Here is a 24,454-nt window from a genome sequence, read left to right as displayed (position 1 = left end):
TAGCATAATGTTGATAAGAACTGGGAAATCTTGATGTTTTTCCTAGCTGTTACTAATTAATTCTGTGACCTTAGGAAATTCCCCCTTTTCCAGTACCTTACTTTCTGCATCTGCAGTGAAGAGCTCTACAATTATACCTCAGATTCTTTTGACTTGTAATGCTTTAATTAACATGTACTTGGTATTGGTGTATTGGGAATCCAGCATCCAGACTGGGGTCTAACTTATACCTTAAGGATTTGGGTTCTAAAGTAGAGATGTAACCTAAGAGTTTGCTCAGGGCTTGGTCACTAGAAGCAGTAAGCTCAGCCTTGAGACTATTTTGTCTTCTGGGCAGTTGGTGTTCCTTACTCCCATTGGGTATGCCTGGGTTTTGCTTTTTAACTTCCTCCAACATTTATACTTGGATCTTTGGCTTATTATAATTTTTATTATAATTATTATAATAGTGCAAGGGATGGCTCCCACATTTTATCTTCTAGGCACTCTCACTTATTTGGGTAATTTTATAGACACATTCCAACTCCCTATTCTCCTTTAAAATGTTACTTCCCCTAAGTTGGAAGAATACTGTTTTGTTCCCAGTACTCTTTTCTCTTTGCTATTGAACTTCCAATCTTTATGTGTTGTGTCTTTTCATCTCTTCTCCAGATATTTATGTCTTTCTTTGACTACATTCATTGTTCTAGTTAAAAGATCAACACGATAGTCATTCTTGGCCCCTGTATTCAGACAGTCTGATCAGAGCCTGTAGACTTTCATGATGACTCAACAGTAGTTTTCAGGAGATTTAAACCATGCATACATAACAATTATAAGTTAGAGTACACCCTACTGAAAATTTACAGTAGAGTCCAGATGAATACATACACCATGATGTCCCTTATCGAGGTTTTGGGGCAGTGAATCAGTCAAGTGTTCAGTGTAGTGATGTCTTACTCCAGGTGTTTTACTTAATCATGTCTGAATGAGTAGCTAAATGAAGGGGCAGGGTAAGGCTAATTGTAAAATGAACTCTGGTTTGTACATCTAATTTCCTGGGGTAGGGGTGGTGCCAGATATTAGAGTTTTCTAGTCTGAAGAATCTAATAAAGATCAGTAAATGTGATTGTTGGTATCAAGAGTTTTTGGGGGGTGCATGAGATAATCCTTTCAAATGATGGTATTTCTGACCATCAGAAATTGTAATGTCTTGAAGATTTTAGTAGACTTTGTCATGGAAGGGAGACAGTGGACTAGGTTAATAGTATTTCTTGAGTTGGCATGCTTTAAAAGTTATTTAATGCAGTAATCGAACTCTTCAGGGAAAACAGGACTTTACGGTATGGCGGGTGGCATGTATTATGTATGTACTGTTTTTCAGTAGAAGTGATGTTAGGCTAACTCTCCAGTTAATGGGTTTGGTTTTATCCTAGAGAGAGGGATTGTTCCAAGGAGGTCATTAATCTCATTTTTCTCTGCCTAGGTTGGGTTGACTGTAATTCCTGACAGTACAGCTGGCTGTGTTTTGGGTGTTATCTGTAAGCTCCTGGACCATACGTGTGTACTTAGTGAGACTCTCCTGCCATTTCTGGCTTCTTGTTGCTACAGTCTTCTTTATTTTCTGCTCACTTTAGAGAAAGGAGAAGCAGAACATCTAAGAAAGAGGTAATAGTTTTTGTATTCTTCAACTTTAATTTTTTTCATACCTACCTCTCCAAACAAATAAATAAGAATAAAATGTAAAATTTTAAAAATTAAAACAAAAAGAGTGAAAGAAAATTAGATTTGGGAAATATCCTAAATTCTCTTTTAGAACTTGTGTGAACCTGCCATTTTCTTTGTTCTTTTTAAAATTCCTATTGTATTGTGATGAGAATTTTTAGTTTTTGTTTTTTCTTTTAAGCTACAAATTTGAAAAACTAGATGGCATAAAGTTTTTTGGGAGCTTTCCTTATTAATGTTATTGTAGGTCTAGCAAGAAAAAAAAATTCTATCTTACCTTTAGAAGAATGCACTTATTAAATAAGTATAAGCCTTTGCATTTTGTTTTGGGCTTTGTTAGAGCTAACCAGAGTAGAATTTTTAAATTCTTTTGATTTAAGGAAAATTTTCTAAGATGCAAGTTCGTATTAGTTACTACCTTAGCTCTTACATAGTGCAGCTATTATATATAGCTCTTCAGACTAAAGTTTCAGATAAAGTTTCTAACATAGTTTGGAATATTTCACTTTAATTTAAAAAAGTATTCTCATTTTAAATTAAATGTTAAATTATTTTAACATTATTATTATTATTAACATAATATTTTATTTTATTTTTTTTTAAGATTTATTTATTCATTTGACAGACAGAGATCACAAGCAGGCAGAGAGAGAGAGAGAGAGAGGAAAGCAGGCTCCCTGTTGAGCAGAGAGCCGGATGCGAGGCTCGATCCCAGGACCCTGGGATCATGACCTGAGCTGAAGGCAGAGGCTTAACCCACTGAGCCACCTAGGCCCCCCTAACATAATATTTTAACATTAAAATGTTAAATGTTAAATTAAAAAAGTATTCTATGTTCTTGGTATGCCTGTTAATTTTTTTTTTTTAAGATTTTTATTTATTTATTTGACAGATCACAAGTAGGCAGAGAGGAAGGCAGAAAGAAAGAGGGGGAAGCAGGCTCCCTGCTGAGCAGAGAGCCGGATGCGGGCGATCCCAGGACCCTGGGATCACGACCTGAGCCAAAGGCAGAGGCTTATCCCACTGAGCCACCCAGGCGCGCCCTGCCTGTTAAATTTTTTTATAGAAGTCTAGACTTTATAGAAATACAAATTTCTAAAATATCTAATATCAGTATAAGAAAATAATTACTGCCTGTTAACATTTTGATATATTTTCTAATTTTATTAACTGTTACTTATCATAAAAATAAATGCATATATATATGTATGAAACATTTATATAGTTTAAAGAGTAAGTATAAATTGAATATCTGTTTAACCAGTCTCCAGGTTCAGAAATACAACACCATCAACACACACTTAGTGTGCCCTCTATAGTTACCTTTCTCTCCTGCACACCCCAGAGATCATTTTTGTGTGTTAAATAACAAAAATTCAACCTAGGAAATTAATTTAAAGATCTGACTGGCTTCGTTAATTGATTCATTAATTGGGCAGCATTCCATCTGGCAAGTAGAGAGGGGAGCTCTCAAGGGCTACATAAAGGTTTTTTTAAGGTAGAGAGTGGGAAAAAGGAAATTACTAGCAAAGAATCCATCGTTTAGGCAGTGTGGTCCTCCCAAGGGGAATGGAAGGAGTCTATAAGCAATTTTTCCTCATGTTGACCAGAAGTTCCCATGTTAACTAGTTAAAGGTTAGGTTTCTAAGGGGTTAAAACTGCAGTTAGGTTAGTCTTGGTTTGCTGACTTGGGGCTTTCACCTAAGTGATGCCATTTTGAGCCTGTGGTTTGTTTTTAATATGTGTTAATCATTTCCTTGCCTTTTTATTAAAAATTACATGTGTGTTTATAAACCAATTTTTGCTCTTATTTTTTGTGATTTGATACCATTTGTGAGTCATTCATGTTGATTCAGAAATCTACTTCATTTCTTTTTTCTCTGTATCAGGGCTTAAGCAAACTTCTTTTTCTAAAGAGTCGGATGGGGCGCCTGGGTGGCTCAGTGGGTTAAAGCCGCTGCCTTCAGCTCAGGTCATGATCCCAGGGTCCTGGGATCGAGCCCCACATCAGGCTCTCTGCTCAGCAGGGAGCCTGCTTCCTCCTCTCTCTTTGCCTGCCTCTCCACCTACTTGTGATCTCTGCCTATGAAACAAATTAAAAAAAAAAAAAAAGTTAAAAATAAAAAGAGTTGGATAGTAGTTTAGGTTTTTCATGCCATAAAGTCTCTTGTCAGTCAGAATTATTCAACACAGCTGTGGCAGTAGGAAAGCTGCAACAGAGAACATGTAAATGACTGGGTGTGGCTCTTTCAGTATCACTGTTTATAAATAACTGCCTGTGACTATGATTGGCTGTGCTTTATCCAGTATACCTCCTCTATAGTATTTTGTTACAGGAATGTACAATAAATTAACCCATTTTACTGTCAACAGACAATTTTTTTTTTTTTTTTTTTTTTTTTGCTAAGTGTGAATGTTTAAAATGGACTTTACTTTAGATTCTAAAATTTATACATAAATACAGATTCGATGATGATTTTCTTACATATCATTAGACTTTAGGTCTGATAGGTCAAGAACAGGCTTTATAAATCCCAAGGAACTTCTTAGGGTTCAAAAAATTTTATAATTTATGAAATGTGTGTATGTTGCTATTTGTTATTTCCTGTCATTGAAATAGCCCCTTTATTGAATACTTTGATGAGAACTTTTAAAGATCTTTTATAATTTCTTAGGAGAAACATCCCACTTTTGACTTTCTGTGGCTGGATGGAACAAAGTTCAGTGTATGAAATATTTTTTACCTGTTTAAAATGCCTAGTTTTAAATCTTTCATGCTAGATATTGAAACGGTGTTTCCAGAACTCTCTGCCTCTTTGTGGTAACATTATTTAGTCACAAAAGATGTGTTGCCAGCCAGAATCTTAGGTGCTTAAATTCCCTTTTGGGCTACTCTGTCTTCCCAGAGAAGGTGTTTGTAAGGTTATAAAAAATGAGAATGCCAGTCAAATTACTAGGACGCTTTGATTTCACAAGAGCTGGCCGAAACATCAGGCTTGACCAGTCAGTTTGAGTTGTTAAAAACCATGGCCACTGGACTTTGAAGAAACTCTCGTCGTCTTCTGGACTAATTGTTAGTAATGAAAAATCTGTTGTCACTGAGCCCTCTTGGTTCTAGGTAGTAATCTGTTCTCTGCATTTTTACTGTTTTCTCCTTAACTTTTGTGGTTTTGCAGATAAAAGTGTGTCCTCAGGTGGGTTTGTTGTTACTGCCTCTTGAGACTTAGTGTACTCTTCGATCTGAAGTCTGGGTGTTTTTCCTTCAGGTCTGGGAGTGCTCTTATCATTTGTTACCTCCCCTGTTTTTTCTCTTCTAAATGAAGGGAGCCTTTCAGTCTGTCTTCTACCTCTGAAACATTTTCCACTTTGTTGTATGTTTTATTTAACTCCATCGAGTTTTAATTTCATCAGCCCTATTCTTTTCTTTGCTCTGTTGTGGGTTTTTACTTGACTTATTGTCATTCTTTTTTTTCCCATGATATATTGGTATTACTTTAAAGTTCCTGTCAGTTCTGTTTTTTCTTTTTATTCTCTGGCTTTGGAATTCTCCCTTATGTAGGGAAGCAGGTGTAGCTCTGGAAATTTTTTCATGGGGTTGAACAAACTCCTGTTTTGGATTGTATACTTTTTCTCTGAGTGGATCTTATGAGCGTTTGGTGCAGAGTATGGAGACCTCCCTGTGGGTGAGTTTTACATGTGCATTGTCCTGCCTTCCAGCTATATACATGGAGCCCAGTTCTAGCTTCCTGCCTCCCACACCTAGGGCCTGAAGTCTCAGCTTCCAACACTTAGCTATTGAAAACCCAGCCCTAAAATCCCATATCCAGTTCTGTACCTCTGTTGGGTTCTCTTTATATGACTTCTGTAATGGTTTCTGGCACCTAGAGATTTCACCCATTCTGGCTTTTAAATTTGGCTGGGTTTTTTTTTTTTTTTTTTTTTTTTTTTAAGTATTTTATCTGTATTTCTCTGTGTTTGGAGTAGAAGGTTGGGGAGGCTGCTGTTACCTATTTAGAATATGTCAGAAGTTTGTGAATTTATCTGAACTCTTTAAAATTCTATACAAAATACTGAACTTTCATTAGTTTCTTGAGAATGGTTTTTAGAACTACGGTTTTGAGTTCTGAAACCTTAATTTCATTGGTCCCCCCCCCCCCTTTTTTTTTTTTTTAAGATTTTATTTATTTGAGAGTGCATGTATGCACAAGAGAGAGCAGGAGTGTGGTGGGGGGAGGGCCAGAGGGAGAAGGAGAAGCAGACTCCTCCTTGAGCAGGAAGCTGGCCGCAGGGCTCCATCCCAGTACCCTGAGATCATGAGCTGAGCTGAAGGCAGACACCTAACTGACTGAGCCACCCAGGTGACCCCCAGTTCTGCCCTTTAAACACTTCAGCATGCATACACTTAGAATGAGTACACTCATGACAACTCTTAGAAAACCCTAGGAATGGCTGTTCATATAGTATTTCTTCTATTGCCTGTGGTATCCAGGTCTCTTGTATTTCTTTTTGGCTTGACAATTTTAAATTGTGTATTTTAAGGTGGAGTTTTAAACTTTATTGATCCATTCCACTTATATTTAGTATTGTGTAGAATTTATGAGCTTTTTTTTTTTTTTTTTAAGATTCTATTTATTTATTTGACAGAAAGAGAGATCCCAAGTAGGCAGAGAGGCAGGCAGAGAGAGAAGGAAACAGGCTCCTTCTTGAGCAGAGAGCCCGATGTGGGACTCGATCTCTGGATCCCAAGATCATGACCTGAGCCAAAGGCAGAGGCTTTAACCCACTGAGCCACCCAGGCGCCCTTCCTGAGCCCTTTTAGCATAGTTTTGGTCAGCAATTACTTGAAATCCACTCAAGTTAAAATAGAACATGAATATTGGACCATTACAGGGGTAACTTAGAAAATCCAAGGGCTAGGAATTGGGGAAGCAGGAACTGAAACTCCTTAGGAGCCAAAGTAGTTCTCTCTATATTTTCTTCTAGATTGTGTAGTCTTTATCTCTGTGCCTTTGCCTCCTTATTAGCTGTGTCTGCAATCTGGCTTTTTTCTCCTTGCATGTGGCTCTACTAACCTGGCTATGCATGAGTCAACAGGGTGAATGAAGTCTCCAAAAAGAGGGTCTGGTTGGCTGAGAATGGATTCAGTATCCACCTTTGATGCAGTTGCTGTATATGAAGTTGGGGAGGTTGATCAAATTGTGAAAGGACTGCAGCTTCTACATTTGGAGGTAGTCAGATTCTCTGAAGGATTTCGGGACTAGGAGGATTATGCACTCTCTTTTTTTTTTTTAAGATTTTTTATTTATCTATTTGACAGACATCACAAGTAGGCAGAGAGGCAGACAGAGAGAGAGAGGAGGAAGCAGGCTCCCCACTGAGCAGAGAGCCTGATGTGGGGCTCGATCCTAGGACCGGGAGTTCCTGACCTGAGCTGAAGGCAGAGACTTAACCCACTGAGCCACCCAGGTGCCCCGGATTATGCACTCTTGATACAGAATCTCTAACAGACTAAGGTTAGGGCTTTTAGCGGCTAGCCAGTGCACTCTTCATTGCTCCATTTAATTGACACTTCGGGATTGTGGTTAGGCTAGCTGCAAGTCCACTTAACCTTTATCATAAAACATTTTTGTTCCTGCTGTATAAAAATACCAAGAGAATGATGCATACTAAAATTTGGATTTATTATTTCTGGCCTTTCATGACCTGGTAATACAGTAATAGTTCCCTAATTGTCTACTTTCTGCAATCCATTTTGGTTCCTTGTGAGCACAACTTTCTCCACAAATCTGTCCTCTTCAAAATATTGAAGCAGCTCAGAATTCAGGTACAGGCATAGAGTTTCATGAAGTTTTGTTTTATGTGTTTTTTTTTTTTTTTTAAGATTTTATTTATTTTAGAGAGAGAGAAAGCAGTGGGAAGGGGAGGGGGAAGGAATTTCAGTCAGACTTTGAGAGCTGAGTATGGAGACCAGTGAGGGGCTCTGTTGCACAGCTCTGAGATCATGGCTTGAACTGAAACCACTTAACCAGCTGAGCCACCTAAGTGCCTCTATTCTTTTTTCAAGTAAACTCTATCCCCAACATGGGGCTCAAAGACAAGACCCTGAGATCAAGGGTCACATGCTGTACTGACTGAGTCAGGCATCCCATTTTTTTCTTTTTATCAGTGTGACAGTCTTACTCTTGATTTTTGATTTTGTGTAATACTTGAATAATGTTCAGTTGTAGAGAATAGTATGCATATATAGATTATTCTGTTCGTTGGCTAATTCTGTGTTACATGATCACCAGGGCTTCAAGAATGTCCTGTTAAGCCCAGGAAAGTGCTGATTTTTTAGGCTTCCTAGAACTCATTAAATTGGGGAGAGCACCTGGTTCTTTATTGGATTTGCTTAAACTTAGCTCTGATGAAACCTAGTTATTAGTTCTGATTTGTAGAGTTTTATCAGAGAACACGTTTTTTAAAAAGGACATTTTTCAGTTTTAGGAAATACAGAAAGGGTACTCTTTCTATGTGTGTTGGCTCTCTGACTCATTTTTGTCTTTTGTTGTAGGGACAAACTGTGGGGGGTCTGTGTTTCCATCTTGGCTCTCCTGCCTCGAGTCCTCAGGTTGATGCTGCAGAGCCTGCGGGTGAACAGAGCTGGGCCTGAGGAGCTGCCTGTTGTGGGCCAGCTGCTTCGCCTGCTGCTTCAGCACGCACCCCTCAGGACTCATATGTTAACCAACGCCATCTTGGTGCAGCAGATCATCAAGAATATCACGGTAAGAAGTGTGGAACAGGGCTTTGTACTATTACTAGATAAAGGGATTCCTCGCAGGGAATGAGGCTGTTGCTATTGGGAGGTTAGGTCCCCTGTGTACATTGACTGACTCTTGGAAGTAAGCCCACCATAGTGATTTTCCAAGGCTTTCCCTAAACACTAGCACCTGCCACTTAACCAGGGGGGGAGGTCTTTGATCCAAAGTCCATAATAAAAGCCATAAAGCAGGCATATTGAAACCAGATGGCAAGCAACTTAGAAGAAGTACAGGCATCAGAGTCACTCCTACCAGGAGTCTGATACAGACTCTGATGATGAACTGTGGTAGTTTGGTATCGTTTTTAAACCTGTCCGTTGTTTTACTTTGCTGTAAGAATAGCAACTTAATTGAGTTTTGGTAACCATAAAATGAGATTACTCAGTTTTTAGTGTAACAGATACTAAGTTCTCAACAAATGTCAGCTGTCATTAAAAAAAATTATTTACCAAGAATACACTATAACCAATTTCTAGTCACTTAGTTCACTGGAGAATAAGAGAAAGTTAAGAAGTTGCAGGTTTCAGTCTTGTCTAGTGGTTGGTTCTGTTTTGCAGGGGCATCTCTAGGATGCCTGTAGTGGTTTTGGTTTGGAAGAGTTAGAGGTTTCTTATGTAGGTATTTGGAGCTTTATTAGTTGTTATGTGTAATACTTCAGAGTAATAGAACTTAACTAGATACATGTAACAGGTTCTTGTTCTGAATTTTCTCAGCAGCCTTCTGGAAGTAATGGAAGAGGCGCCATTCAGAAATAGAAGGGAAGAAAAGTCAAGAATTTGGATTATTCTGAGGTTGCAGAATCAGCTTACCTCTATAAGGAAGAGAATGACAGAAAATATCACTTGGCCTTGTAGAATTATTCTCAGTTGATCTTAGTGCAAAGATTGTGAGGAAGTCCAGAGTGTAGGGATGGTTGATGGTGAAATTTCATTAGTTCCTAGTATTTGAGAGGGAACAGATGAAAGTAGAAACTGGTAGTACTGCTTGTATTTGGGAGTGTAACTAGGAATTTTCACTGCCAGTGGTAATGCCCAATTAACAAATCTCCATTTCCAGTAAGATTTCCTGTGGTGATTGATAGATAGAAGATGATATTGCAGTGGTTTGGAAGTCTTGTTTGGGTTTGTAAAATACTGTCAGGTAGCATAACAGTTTTGATACAATTCTCAAATTCCTCTTTTTCTTTGCAGACCTTGAAGAGTGGAGGTATTCAGGAACAGTGGCTCACAGACTTGCATTATTGCTTCAATGTATATATCACTGGGCATCCCCAGGGTCCCAGTGCACTGAGTACAGTGTATTGAGTACAGCAAGAGACATCGTGGTACCTCCTGTTTGAAACTGTTTATTCACATCTAATTTTGAAGAGAGACTGATGTAATGTTTGTCATTAAAGTTGAACTTTTAAAGAAGTTTATGAACCTTCCTTTGTTCTAAGGTAGGAAAATAACGCAGGCTGGCTTTTTGGACTAGTACATAATACTTCCTTACAGGTGGTTAGTGTATTTTGCATTTCATAGGAACTAAATATTTACAAAATATACAGTGATAATATAGTATCTTCTATTATTTATCGAGAAAGTAGCAGAGTCTCTTTGTGTGGTCTCACCTCCGGTTCATTCAGACAGCAACAGAAACCAGTTTTTTATTTGGGAATAGTTGCCCTTCTCCATCATGACATTCAGCTTCTGACTATGGAGTCCTATTATATACAGCAGTTTTCTCTCCCCTCTGCAGGAGCAAGATTTTAAGATAGTGCTACAGTTGTTTGGGGTTCTATACCTAACTGGAGCTTGTTTTGATCAAGTTAATTCTTTCAAAAGTACTTTCCGTTAATGGTCTTTTAGAAGGTATATATAGCAATTTATATTGACCCTTGTACAATATTGGAGTTATACACAGTCAAAAAGTCTGTGTATAACATTTGATTTCCCCCAGACCTTTACTACTAATAGCATACTGTTGACCAGAAGCCTTATTGATAATCAGTTTACCCATATTTTTTGGTGTTAGATACCTAATTCTTAAAGCAAGCTAGAGAAAAAGAACACATTTGCAGTACCACAGCTGTATTTATCAATACTATATGTATTTATTGAAAAACCATGTTCAGTGGATCCTTACAAAACCTGGCTGCTCAGTGGTCACCTGTATTCATTATTTTCATAATTATGAAATAATTACCTTAATTTTTTACAGTTTGCTACAGTTAACACTTTATTGCTTACTCTTACTGTCAAGGACAGGTGGCAGTAATTTTCAGAAAATGAAAGTGGTTCTAGAAATATTTGAGCCTGTCACTGTTTAGGCCTTCTGTCTATATTCCTATTGTAACTTTGCTCTTAAAAATGTGAAAAAGCCTGTGATCACTGGATTGTATTTATGCCAGATGTTTTTAGAATGTATATAGTTTTAGTTAGGACTGTTTTCCTTGCCAGTAGGAATGGAATTTTGACAAGATTGCTTACCTAAACAGGTCAGGCAGAAAAGGCCTGAATTAATACCTTATACGTAAATAGTCTGGTCTGTAAACCTCCCCAGTTGATTTCTCAGTGCTGGGGTACTGCTGCTGGTGCTCAGCAAGTGAGACTGCTGTTCACAGGACACAGCAGTAACCTGAGGCCTTCAGAGGCTAACATGGGAACTATAAAATGTAAGGGATCAACAGAGGGCCTGTTATTGTCTTGGGATTTTTTTTTTTAAAGATTTTATTTATTTGACAGAGAGAGAGAGCAAAAGTAGGCAGAGAGGCAGGCAGAGAGAGAGGGGGAAGCAGGCTCCCTTCTGAGCAGAGAGCCTGATGCAGGGCTCGATCCCAGGACCCTGAGACCTTGACCTGAGCTGAAGGCAGAGGCTTAACCCACTGAGCCACCCAGGTGCCGCCAATTTTTTTTTTCTTAAGCTTTTATTTATTTGATAGAGTTCAAACGGAGAGCAGGAGAGGGACAGGTAGACTCCCTGCTGAGCAGGGAACCTCATTAGGGGCCCGATCCCAGACCTGGAGATTGAGCAAAAGGCAGATGCTTAACTGATTGAGCCACCCAGGTGCCCCAAGATTGATTTATTTTAGAGTGAAAGGGAGAGAGAGAAAATGAGAGAGCGTGTGTGTTTGGGGTGGGGTGGGTAGGGCAAGGGAGGGGAGGGTTATGAAGGAAAGGGAGAGAATATCCAGCAGATTCCCCAGTGAGTGGTGAGCCTCGTACAGCTTCAGGGGATCGTGACCTGAGCCAAAGGCAGACGTTTTACTGAGCCACCCAGGTGCCCCTTGTCTTAATTTTTAAATGCAAATGCTGGGTCATGATTCTGCTCTAAAATTTAAAAATGATAATGTTGGAATAAGATTTGATTGGAGAGAAAGTGAAATGACGATGGGTGCTGTAGGACAGGCTCCTAACCACCCATCTCATCTAGTTCTTTACCAGGGCCAAAAACCCAGGCCTGAACCAGCTGGCTGGCAGAAATCTCATGTTCGTGCTCATGTTCTGAGTTTTACTTAGATTTTACTGTTAATTATAAGTTCTGCTTTACAGCTGTACTGACTGAAGTGAAGGTAGACAGCCAAGAAGCTTTGGCACAGTGTACCATGGTCCTTGTAGCACAGGCTAAGTGTACAAAACAGTGCGGTAGAAGAACAGAGAACATTCAGACACGGTCACTTAGTTGTTACCACATTTTCAGGCCACTAAGGCTTTAGGCGTGAGGATTAAAGTTGTCTCAAGATGTAAAAGATGAATCAGCAGAGAATTAGAACTCTGCACTAGCTATTCCAGCTACCCCAGACACATTCTTCCTCCAGAGATGGTCAGAGCTTTGTTTTGGTTTTTGATTGAGTAGCTGGTTGTAGGTTATAAGAAAAATTCTTTGATCTTCCACTGTTCTCAAGGAGGTGTATACACTGCAAGTTGCTCACTGTTAAAAGCAAATACCAGAGAGATAATCAGGTTATTAAATTTAGTACTGAGGAAGAAGGATTTGGGTATGGACTATCCATGGGGCTAGTAAGATGATGGCCAGTTTGTCATAGAAACAGGATGACTTACTAGCCTTGCATTTTCCCTCATTCTCCAAGATAATAGGACATCTCTTAACCTAAAGGGGTCAGGTGCTTGTGCTGTGACTGGGACCTAGGTCTTCAGTCTGTCTGCAATAATTGGTATAGCTTTCTCTGCTTTCAACATAAAATACCACAAACCTACATATATACTTACATAGCTTAACTTTCCACAGGCCACAGAGTTGGCTATAGAATCCATTGTAGAAAATAGGTTTGTTGAAAGCTCGATCTTTAAGGATGATAGTCTGATAGGCATATAATCTTGAAGTGGGGCGCCACAGTTGGAAAACTGTGATGTAAAAACCTTCTCTTTTGGTAAATGAGGATGCCAAGGCCAGATGGTTAAGAGAACTTGTTTAGGTCATATTGCTATCTGTTGCTCCTAACTTTTTGTGGAACAAAGCAGCAAATATGAAAGGGGAGTAGTTAAAGTTACAAACATGTCTTATTATTTCTCTCCTGGTTTTATTACTGTTACTTTAAAGTTCTTTTACAGTGAAATGTTGATCTGGAACTCTGTTTTTGGCTGCCTTTTGTATCAAGTCTTGAGTTACTTGCATAGCCTTCTATAGGTGGGCAGGAATTCTGCATTCATACAAGGGAGTTATTAGCAGTAATCACTTGAGCCATGGCTATTCCATTCATTGGAGTGAATTTTTTTAAAGGTAGTTCTTTTGTATTTAAAAAGATGGGCCCGCCAGGTCATGATCCCAGGGTCCTGGGATTGAGCCCCACATCGGGCTCTCTGCTCGGCAGGGAGCCGGCTTCCTCCTCTCTCTCTGCCTGCCTCTCTGCCTACCTCTCTGCCTACTTATGATCTCTGTCAAGTAAATAAATAAAATATTAAAAAAAAAAAAAAAAAGATGGGCCCCCAAATTTAGGAGATATATATATATATATAAAACCTTTAAAAAATACATATATATATATTTTTTAAAGGTTTTATTTATTTAACAGATATTTATTTATTTAACAGAAAAATCACAAGTAGACAGAGTGGCAGGCGGGGGTGGGGGGAGCAGGCTCCCTGCTGAGCAGAGAGCCCAATGCAGGGCTCAATCCTAGGACCCTGAGATTATGACCTGAGCCGAAGGCAGAGGCTTAACCCACTGAGCCACCCAGGCACCCCGATTATATATATTTTTATATACATACATAAGTGGTCTTATGCTGCTATGTTGTAGGTGGTTTGCAGGGGTTACTGTTGAAGGACTGGAGAGAACACGGATTGTGGATGTGGAGTCTCCCAAATGCATGTGGAGAAACAGTCCAAGGAGGCCATATATATATACACACACACACACTTTGTGATATCCAGCTGCCTTTCTGCTTCCTCTTTAAAGAGGTAAAGGCACCACTAAAGCCTTCAGTCAAATATTGGAGCACTTACTATGTGCCAGATAATTTTCTTCAACTGAACAGGACAGTGAACAAATCAGAAGATCCTTAATCCCATGGAATTCTCAAAGCAGAAGAATGAAAACTTTTATTATGGAGAAGACCAAAACTAATGTTCTCTTCTTGGTTCAGTTTGGCATCTGTGATACTACACTGCAGAAAATTGTGTGCCTATTTCCGTGGAAATTATTTATAGACATGTTTTCTGTATAAAACACCTACTGGTTCCAGCTAAACTAGTTAGCCCTGACAGTCAGCCTGATTCACTGGTTAATGCTTAATGTGAATGGGTGGACCTAACAAAACCTTTTGTTCCCCCAAGTTTAGGTTTAGGAAAAGATTTTCTTCAGTGCTTGTCTATTTCCAAGCCAGTCAGAATTATGTATGTAGGACAAACAAGCTATTTATGTGAAATCCCAAGAAACCACTAAGTATTTGAATTTATTTATTCTGCCCTTTATGTAAAAAACCTTTTGTGCTTCTAAAGCCCTTCTTCATTTTTAAAATTTCTGATTGTCTCAAGAGAAAAATCCAGGACTAAGTACAAAATGCTCTGATTATCTAAATGCTGCTTCTCTGGTGGTTCTATTTGACCATTGTTTTTGAAACTAATTTTCAGTTCATTCAAGTATAACAAAAGTTTTCTTTTTTACATGGAAACTTTCTAAGGAATCAGCTTCAGTTCTTACTGCCTACTCACTACTCCCTGATCAGCCTGCCTCTATTATATGAGTTGGCCAACTCTTATTAAAGATTGGGCAGTAATGACTCTACCCCCACATCCAGGTTTTCTCCCCATCAAAAACTAAATGAATGTTAAAGTTCATGCTGACAGTCATTGTTCACCTTCCCAGCTGCACTCTGTTCTGCAGGATGACTAGATCGGCAAGGGTGGGGGGACTGTGTTGCCATAGCCACCCATGAGCAACACTGGATCTGACATTAACTGCTGACAGCACTGAACTTATCACCCAAATTTAATGCTGGTGTGAATGAAGGGGGCTCTGAGTAAAACACTCTTGTCTTAAAGCTGAAAAGAAAGTTTCCTGAGCTTCTGTATGAGTGAAGCCAGAGCAGGACAGGTTATTAAATAATAAATGTCCTCCTCACAGGATCATGAAAGGCAAAAGCCAGAATTTGTGGTAACAGAACTTCTTCTCAACTTTGAGAAGGAGATGAAGAATCTTAATGTAAATGTAATCTTAATGTAAAATCTTAATGTAAAACCAGTATGGAGCAAGAATTCCCCAAGGTCTTATTTGGTCTTATTTGAAGAAAGACAGTATTTTCTCTTCCTTCTTGGTGTGAACAAATATGTAAAAGTGATCAGTAATAGGTACCATTTGTCGTCAGTTGTCTCTACTGGAGGTAATGTTAACAATGACTTGACTCTTGTGGAGATACGTTGATGCAGTAATAATTCCGAAAGGGAAATGAAAGGTATGCACAGCTCAAATCAAATGACCATTGGAAACCCCTGGCAGTATCTCTTGTGATATCTTCCACCTTTGGGGATGAAACAAGGCAAATTCTTCCCCCATATCTCTGCAGTCTGTTTTGCCAGTGCATTGGCTTCCTTACCTGAATTGAGACGCAGCACAGGATGAGCTCTGGAAGATCTTGTGGGATGAGGTACTTTTCCTTCTTGAGAACAACCTGAAATCAACCAACAATGACCATTTCTGACATGACAGCTGTAGCCTAACCAAGTTCTAAATTCCTCATTGAGGTAAAGGCTTGAGCTTGTTGGTATCTACCAAGATAAATTAGGTATGGTGTGGAAAGACCATGTAGGTCAAGGGTAAAGTTCTGAAGTTTTGCTGCCTGGGCTGCAAGTCTATTTCTAAAGGTGCCTTGGCTCAACATTTTTCTTTTGGGGAGCTAGCCAGGCTTGTGTCTGCTGGGTTTATTTGGATGGGCTTTTTTCAGAGCTGAAAATGTTTCCATTTAAAGCAGCTCATCTGCTGAACAAGTATTTACTGTAGTGCATGGGTCTGGGGCATTCCTACAGAAGGGCAACCCTAAGGTCAAAGTGAGGCAGACAGGGTCTTCCTGCTCCTGGAGTCCTCCAGATGGGTAATGGGAAGACACAAGCAGTGGTCTTGAGGGGTTTAAAGGATGAGGCATTTAGTAATGAAGGCCAGCAGAAGACGTTTTGGCTGGAAGGCTCTCTGGGTTGAAATGGTAAAATGCATAATGAAACCAATTCTGACCCAGAGCTGCTGGAGGCATTAAATGTGGATGCTGAGGATTCTTTTGGTGCCTGGAAATAGAATAATAAAATTCCTACCTGAAAGGAGGTTTGCTCATTGTAATTAAATTCCATTTTGGATACTGATGTAACACTCTGGGGATGCTTGTCAACCACAGAGTGCCCAAAGGACAATTACCGTAGATTTGCTTGAGTACTGAGTGTCTAGTGGACTTTGTGCCTGAGCTGCCCTTGGATGAACTCTTGGTGGTCCTGGTTACTGCAGTGTTCTTTGGGGAGGTTAGTTCCAGTTCTTTCCTCCAAATTTGAAGCAACAATGCCAGGCACTCTCGGTTCCATCTGTCCACATCTCTGGCTCCAAGCTCCTTCATATGCAGAAGGTGAGACAGGTGCTTCCTAAGCTGGTAGCTGGTGGGGTCAGAAGACAAGAAAGGCTTTACGATCATAGTACTGTGAAACATGTTTCCTGGAAGCTATAGGAATAGTACTTGATGAACTGGGAGATTCATTTAAGCTCCCATTTCTGCTTTACAGCGGCAGTATGTTTAATGTTTTTTGTTTTGTTTTGTTTTGTTTTTTTTAATCAGACACTTCCTGAACTAGGAATCAGTTGAGTCTGCTTTTAGGGTCAGGCAAGCCAGTGTCTAAACACATAAATGCAGTATGAGAAGTACTGGGCAAGAATGAGGAGCTAGATGGCATGGGACAATGTGGGGACTGAAAATTGGTGGTGGTCTGATAAGGCTTTATAAGGCTGGTGTTTGTGCTGGGTTTTAAAGGATGTGTAGGAGCTTAGAAGGCAGAGACGGATACTCTGGGCAGCAGAACTGGCATAAGCAGAGGTGTGGGTATATGTGCCAGAAAATTAGTAATGAGATGTATTTAAAGCACTGTGTATTTGGTGAAGGAAAAATGGAATGCTACATTACACTGTGGAAGGAGCCAACATTTATTCAGAGTCTGTTATATATCAGGCATTTTCCTTATGATTAAGCCAAAAATAAATCCATGAGGCAGGCATGAAGAGTCTGGTAAAGGCTGAGTAGGTGGGATGTTACCAAGATGGCAACATAGGTTGTTCTAGACTTGGCTTCCCCTTAAAAGAACAATTAACTATTCACAGATAAGACACTGTTGAGAAAGTGCTAGAATATGGGAGTGAGGTTGCAGCCCTTTGCATCACAGAGACCAGATATCACTGCATTCGCATATGAGGAACACCTACATGCTGACTGCACTACACAGTAGAATGCACACCAGGCTGGTGTAGCACCATGCCAAAATGTCTGCCTTGAGCCTTTGTATGGTTCCTCAAATGGGAAAAGAGAACCCATGGTGGAATCCAGCTCCCCCAGCATTGTGGGTCATGCCTTGGGGCCTGTCCTGCTGCCCTGCCAATTCATGGAAGTGAATTCATAGCCCCACCTACTGCTAAATCTAGTACCCAGCCACCCAACCATCTAGTAAGCCTGACCAGAAACCCTAGGCTACTCACAGTCCCTCCTAAAGCCTTTCTTGGTCAGAGAATCAACCCAATAGGCCTATCCAGCTGTTCTCAGGCAGCAGCACAAACTCAAATTCCCTTGCCCCAAAATAGACTGCTCTGATAGCAAGGTTCTCCCTGCCCAAGGATGTTACTAGTAGACAGGTCCAGAAACCCAAACTGAGCTGCCCGGGAAGAACTGTCTTGGCTAAAGCAAACCTGTAAATTGTGGAAGAGAAGACCACTCACTCAGCAACATCAGAAATCAAGAATCACAAAAAATCAGGTAAACATGACACTGCCAAAGGAAATGAATAAAACTCTGCTAACTAAACCTAAATCTATGAATTGTTATATAAAAAATTCAGAAACCCCCTGAAGTTTAGTGAACCACAAGAATGCATGGACAACCAAATGAAATTGGCAAGATAATCCATGAACAAAATGAGTTCAGCAACAACAACAACAACAAAAATTTAAAAAATCCTAGAGCTGAAAAATACATGTCTGAACTGAAGAATTCAATAGAGAACTTCAAAGGTACACTTTACCATGTACCATGGGGCTATGTAGAAGAAAGAACCAGTGACTTAGAAGACAGGACATTTGAAATTAGAAGAGCAAAATGAAGAGCACAAATGCACTATGGGAATTCCAGAACAGAAAGAATGGGACAGAAAATATGTTTAAAGAAGTAATGGCTAAAAGGTTCCCAAACCTGGAGAAAGAAATGGATATCCAGACCCATGAAACCCAAAGAACTCTAAATAGAACCTGAATAGTGGTATACTAAGACATATTATATTGTCAAAACTCAAATTTTCAAATAAGCTAAAAAAGTTAAATATAAAACAACTTCCATAAGACTATAAATGCATTTCTCAACAAAAAATTTCAGGCCTGGAAGAATAGGACAATATATTGAAAATATGAAAGGAAAAAAACTGTCAGTTAAGAATTCTATAGCTGGCAAAGCTGTCCAGAAATGGGGAGATATCAAACTAAAACAAGGAATCCATAATCACTAGACCTTCCTTATAAGAAATGCTAAAGGGAAGAATTCTATAGCTGGCAAAGCTGTCCTTAAGAAATGGAGAGATAAAGAACAATCTAAAACAAGGAATCCATAAGCACCAGACCTTCCTCATAAGAAATGCTAAAGGGAACTGAATGGAAGTAAAAGGATGCTAAATCAGAAGGTAGCATAAAACTCACTGTTAATGGTAAACATATAGTCAGAATTAGAATCTGTAATATGATAATGGTTGTGCATAATGTACTTCAACTCTAGTGTAAAAGATTAAAAAATTTAGGTGTACCTGCATGGCACAGTGGGTTAAATGTCTGACTCTTGGTTTCAACTCAGGTCATAATCTTAGGGTCATGAGATTGAGCCCTGCATCAGGCTCTCTGCTCGGTGTGGAGTCTGCTTAACACTTTACCTCTCCCACCTCCCACCCCATATTCGCTCTCTAAAATATATATATTTTTTAAGTTCAAAAACTTAATAAAAATACAACTACAGTAGTCCATTTATTGGGCATACAGTATAAAAAATATGTAAACTTCAACATCAGTAAGCTAATGTGGGTGGGTAAAAAAAGTATAAAGTTTAGGAGTGCTATTAAAAGTTGTTACCAGTTTAGGGTGTTATAACAAAATAAAGATATTTTGTAACCATAAGGGAAAAACTGTGCTAATTACACAAAAGAACATGATAAAGAAGCATACAGATACCAAAAGATAACAGAACACACACAAGACAGGATAAGAAACAAGGTGCAACAGTTCTACAAAATAACCAGGAAAAGAAAAAAAAAATTGCAATAGTAAGTCCTTATTTATCAATAATTACTTCAAAAGTTAATGATTTAAATCCTCCAAAAGACATAGAATAGCTCAGTAGATTGGAAAAAAATAATCCAAGGATATGCTGCTTCAGAGTGAAGGGATGGAAAAAGGTATTTCAAGCAAATGCTAACAAAATAGCATAGGTAACTATATCAGACAGAACAGACTTTAAAATAGTAAAAAAAGATACAAAGAAGGCCATTATATAATGATAATAAGGTCAACCCATCAAGAAGATATATTTGTTTTTTGGGGGGTTTATTCTATTTTACTGGATTTTATTTATTTGACACACAGAACACAAGGAGAGTGGCCGGGAGAGGGAGAGAGAGAGAAGCAGACTCTGCTGAGCAGGCAGCCTGATGCAGGGCTCAATCCCAGGATCCTGGGATCATGACCCAAGCCGAAGGCAGCTGCTTAACCAACTAAGCCACCCAGGTCCCCCAAGAAGATATATTTGTAAATATTTATGCACACAATGTTGGCACACCTAACTATATAAAAGCAAAAACTGACAGCTATCAGCAGAAATAAACAGCAATACAATGATAGCTGAGAACTTTAATACCCCACACTCAACAATGGATAGATCACTTAGAGCATCAGTAAAGAAAAAAAAGTATTTGAATAACACTAGAGATCAATTTGACCTGACATATAGCACATTCCATCCAGCAACAGATAGACACTCTTCTCAAGCACACATGGGGCATTTCCTAGGAGAGACTGTATCTTAGGTCTCTTAGAAGTGTGGCAAATTCGGGGCGCCTGGCTCAGTGGGTTAAGCTGCTGCTTTCGGCTCGGGTCATGATCTCAGGGTCCTGGTATCGAGTCCCGCATTGGGCTCTCTGCTCGGCAGGGAGCCTGCTTCCCTCTCTCTCTCTGCCTGCCTCTCCATCTTCTTGTGATTTCTCTCGGTCAAATAAATAAATAAAATCTTTAAAAAAAAAAAAGTGTGGCAAATTCAAGAAGACTGGAACCATACCAAGTATCTTCTTTGACTATAGTAGTATGAAAATGGAAATAAGTAGGAGTAGGAAAACTGGAAAATACACAAATACATGGAAATTAACATTTTCCACGTTAGAAGAAATCAAAGGGAAAGTGAAGTATCTTGAAGCAAACAAAAGAAAATACAACACACCAAAACTTGTGGAATGCAGTAACAAGTTTTAGGAAGGAACTTCATGCCATAAATACCTACGTTAAGAAGAAAGATCTCAAATAGATAACCTACTCCTACACTTTAAGAAAATAGGAAAAGAACAAACTAAGCCCCAAATTACTGAAAGAGTGAAATAAAGATGGAGCAGAAATAAGTGAAATAGCAGGAAAACAGCAGAGAACATTAACAAAATTAAGAGTTGTTTCTTTGAAAAAAAAATTGACAACCTTTAGCTAGACTAAAGAGATGATGCAGATCAACAAAATTTTGATGAAAAAGGAGACATTACAACTGATACAATAGAAAGGCAATGGACAGTAAGACACTACTAGGAACAACTATACAACAAACTAAACAACTCAGAAGAAATGGAAGTTAATAGAAACCTACAACTTACCAACACAGAGTCAAGAAGAAACAGAAAATGTGAATAGACAAATTACTAGTAAGAAGATCGAATCAGTAATCAAAACCTCCCAGTGAAGAAAAGCTCAGGACCACTTGGCTGATGAATTTTACCAAACATTTAAAGTATTAATGCCAGGGTGCCTGCTGGCCTAGTAAATACAGCATGCAACTCTTGATTTTAGGTTTGTAGGTTCAAGCCCCATGTTGGGTGTAAAGATTGCTTAAAATTAAAATATTAAGAAATAACGCCAATCCTTTTAAAACTCTTCCCAAAGAAGAATTGAAGAGTAGGGAACACTTGCAAACTCATTTCATGATGTCAGCATTACCCTGATACCAAAGACACAAAAGGAGACTACAAGCCAATAATCTTAATGAATATAGATGCAGAAATTCTCAATAAAATAGCAAGAACTGAATTCACATTAAAAGGATCATTTACCATGCCTGAGTGGGATTTGCCCCGAAATGAAAAGATAGTTTAACATACATAAAATCAAAGTGCTAGATTTTATGTACTAGAATGAAAACATGATTATTTCAATAGAAAAAATACATTTTACAAAATTTAACATCTGGGGCACCTGGGTGGCTCAGATGGTTAAACGTCTGCCTTCAGCTCAGGTCATGATCCTGGGGTCCTGGGATCGAGCCCCACATCACGCTCCTCACTCATTGGGGAGCCTACTTCTCCCTCTGCCTCTCCCTCTGCTCATTCTCTCTCTTTCTGTACCTCTCTCAAATGAATAAATAAAAACCTTTGAAAAAGATTTAACACCTGATTTCATGGTAAAGACTTAAGAAATTAGGTACAGAATTAATATACCTCAACATAATAAAGGTCACATATGACAGGTCCACAGTTAACATCAAACTCAATGGTGAAAAGTTGGAAACTTTCCCTCTCAGATTAGGAACAAGATAAGGGTGTCTACACAGTCCTAGAAGTACTGGAAGTCCTAGCTAGAACAATCAGGCAATAAATAAATAAATAAATAACTGACTGACATTGCGCAAGTAAAGGAAGAAGTTAATCTCTATTTACGGATGACTTTATATATAAAAAAACTTAAGGACTCTACCAGATAAACTGTTACATCTATTCAACAAATTCAGTGCAGTTGCAGGATACAAAAATAACATACAAAAATAAGTGGCATTTTCTAACACTAACAACAAATTATCTGAAAAGTAATAAAATGATCTCATAATAGCATCAAAAACAAAATGGAGGAGCAAGATGGCAGAGGAGTAGGAAACCTAAATATTGGGTCCCAGGGGTTCAGCTAGTATCAAACCATTCTGAACACCTACAAAATCAAGATAGAAGAGAAGGGCAGCAGTTGTAGGAACAGAAAATCAACCACTTTCTGGAAGGTAGGACGTGTGGAGAAGTGAATCTGAGGCGACATGGGAAGATAAGACTGCGGCGGGTGGGGGGGGGGGGCTGGCTCCTGGTAAGTGTTAGAGCAGTAGGGCACAAAATCCGAACTTTTAGGAGTCTGCTCCACCGAGGGACATCATTCCAGAGGCTAAGTGGTGGGTGGAGACCTCATGGTCTCAGGACCTGCGGGGTCGCAAAGACCAGGGGTATCTGAGTGTGGCAGAGCTGCCAGGTATCGGAGTGGGGAAGCCGGCTGCAGAGACTGAGCCATGGCGGTGGGGGTGGGGATTTCTCAGCTCAGGGTTACCTTAAACTGAGATCTAAGGCACAGTTGGGTCACTGCTAGAGTAGGGACCCCACAAATGGCAGATCCGGAGAGACCCCCTTCTTTCCTCCTCTGGGTGGAATGGCGTGGGAGTACATTGCAGGAATCTGCTGGGTTTGGAGATTCCAAACAGGGCTGTGCACCAGAGATAGAAAGGCTTGGTTACAGGCTCGGTGAGCTCAGAGTGTGGCCGGAGACCAGGGAGACAGGAGGGATTGCTTGCTTTTCTCCAAGGATGCACTGAGGAGTGGGGCCCTGAACTCTAGGCTCCTACAGGTCAGAAACTGGGAGGCCGCCATCTTCATTCTCCTCCAAAGCTGTATGGAAGGTGTTCAGGGAACAAAAGCTCCTAAGAGCAAAACCGAGCAGATTTTAGAGCAGAGTCTTAGGCCCCTGGCAAGAGCAGTGCAATTCTGCCTTGGGCAAAGACATTTGAGAATCACTGCAACAGGCACCTACCCAGAAGATCAGCAAGAACATCTAGCCAAGACCAAGACCACTGATCAATGAGAAATGCAAAACTGTAGAGCTAGGGAAAAGCAACACACAGAATTCATGGCTTACCCCACCCCTCCATGAACTTTTAGTCTTTCAAAGTTAATTTTTTTTTAATTTTATTTTTTATTCTATTTTTTTTTAAGATTTTATTTATTTATTTGACAGACAGAGATCACAAGTAGGCAGAGAGGCAGGCAGAGAGAGGAGGAAGCAGGCTCCCCGCTGAGCAGAGAGCCCGATGTGGGACTCAATCCCAGGACCCTGAGATCATGACCCGAGCCGAAGGCAGCGGCTTTAACCCACTGAGCCACCCAGGCACCCCTATTCTATTTTTTAAAAAATTTCCTCCTTCCTACTTTAATGTTTTGAACTATTTTTTAAAAGGTTTTATTTATTTGACAGCGAGAGAGGGAAGACAACCAGGGGGAGTGGAGAGGGAGAAGCAGGCTTCCCAACCAAGCAGGATCCAGAACCTGGGACTCGATTCCAGAACCCTGGGATCATGACCTGAGCCAAAGGCAGATGCTAAATGACTGAGCCACCCAGGCACCCTGTTTTTAACTATTTTATCTTATCAATACCTTTTTAAAAATCTTTTTTTTTTCATATTTTATCCCTTCATTGTATATAACCTTATTTTTTCTATACATATATGGTTTTTTTCTTTAAAATTTTGGGATACTGTTTCTTCTAACAGATCAAAATATACCCTAAATCTAGTGCATGGCTTTGTTCTAGTCTCCAGGCTGATCACATTCTTTCCTCTTTTTTTCTTTTTTCAACCAATTTCTTAGCAATTCCTTTTTTAGTATCTTTTTTTAAATTTTCATCTTTACAATCATATTCCATCTCTTCATTGTGTTTAGCCTTATTTTTGTGTATATATAAGTTTTTCTTTAAAATTTTGGGAGGTAGTTTCTTCTAACAGACTAAAATACACCCAAAATCAAGTGTGTGGCTCTGTTCTATTCACCAGTCTAAATACACACACACACACACACACACAAACACACACACACTTTCTTTTTTTCCCCTCTTCTCCCCCCAGTTTCCGGTCTCTTCTGATTTGGTTAGTGTATGTTTTACTGGGGTCATTGCTACCCTTTTAGTATTTTATTCTCTCATTCATCTCAAGGTGGAAAACTCACCACCAATTAAAAAAAAAAAAAAAA

At 39.4% G+C, this 24,454-nt stretch overlaps 2 protein-coding genes across 9 annotated transcripts in view; one reads left to right on the top strand and one right to left on the bottom strand.

Annotated features, from left to right (window-relative positions):
* Positions 1 to 9,916, top strand: part of TEX10 (testis expressed 10) — a 66,010-nt gene extending 56,094 nt beyond the window's left edge. For 3 of the 4 annotated variants that reach the window (XM_082696771.1, XM_082696773.1, XM_082696772.1), the window contains exons 13-15: positions 1,466 to 1,647; positions 8,258 to 8,468; positions 9,695 to 9,916. In XM_082696771.1, the coding sequence (XP_082552897.1) occupies positions 1,466 to 1,647; positions 8,258 to 8,468; positions 9,695 to 9,808 (507 nt within the window). In that variant the 3' untranslated portion in view covers positions 9,809 to 9,916. The remainder of the gene's footprint in view (positions 1 to 1,465; positions 1,648 to 8,257; positions 8,469 to 9,694) is intronic. The other variant, XR_014302280.1, reaches the window with a different exon arrangement.
* Positions 9,917 to 10,576: 660 nt separating this feature from the next.
* The window catches only part of INVS (inversin), a 167,190-nt gene continuing 153,312 nt past the window's right edge, over positions 10,577 to 24,454 (bottom strand). For all 5 annotated transcript variants that reach the window (XM_082696766.1, XM_082696770.1, XM_082696768.1 and 2 more), the window contains 3 exons: positions 16,347 to 16,576; positions 15,538 to 15,612; positions 10,577 to 12,413 (listed from right to left, as the gene is read on the bottom strand). In XM_082696766.1, the coding sequence (XP_082552892.1) occupies positions 12,307 to 12,413; positions 15,538 to 15,612; positions 16,347 to 16,576 (412 nt within the window). In that variant the 3' untranslated portion in view covers positions 10,577 to 12,306. The remainder of the gene's footprint in view (positions 12,414 to 15,537; positions 15,613 to 16,346; positions 16,577 to 24,454) is intronic.

The sequence above is a fragment of the Mustela nivalis genome, assembly GCF_964662115.1.
Source record: "Mustela nivalis genome assembly, chromosome: 13".
Classification (NCBI taxonomy): Eukaryota; Metazoa; Chordata; class Mammalia; order Carnivora; family Mustelidae; genus Mustela; species Mustela nivalis.
This window is presented reverse-complemented; position numbering and strand designations above follow the sequence as displayed.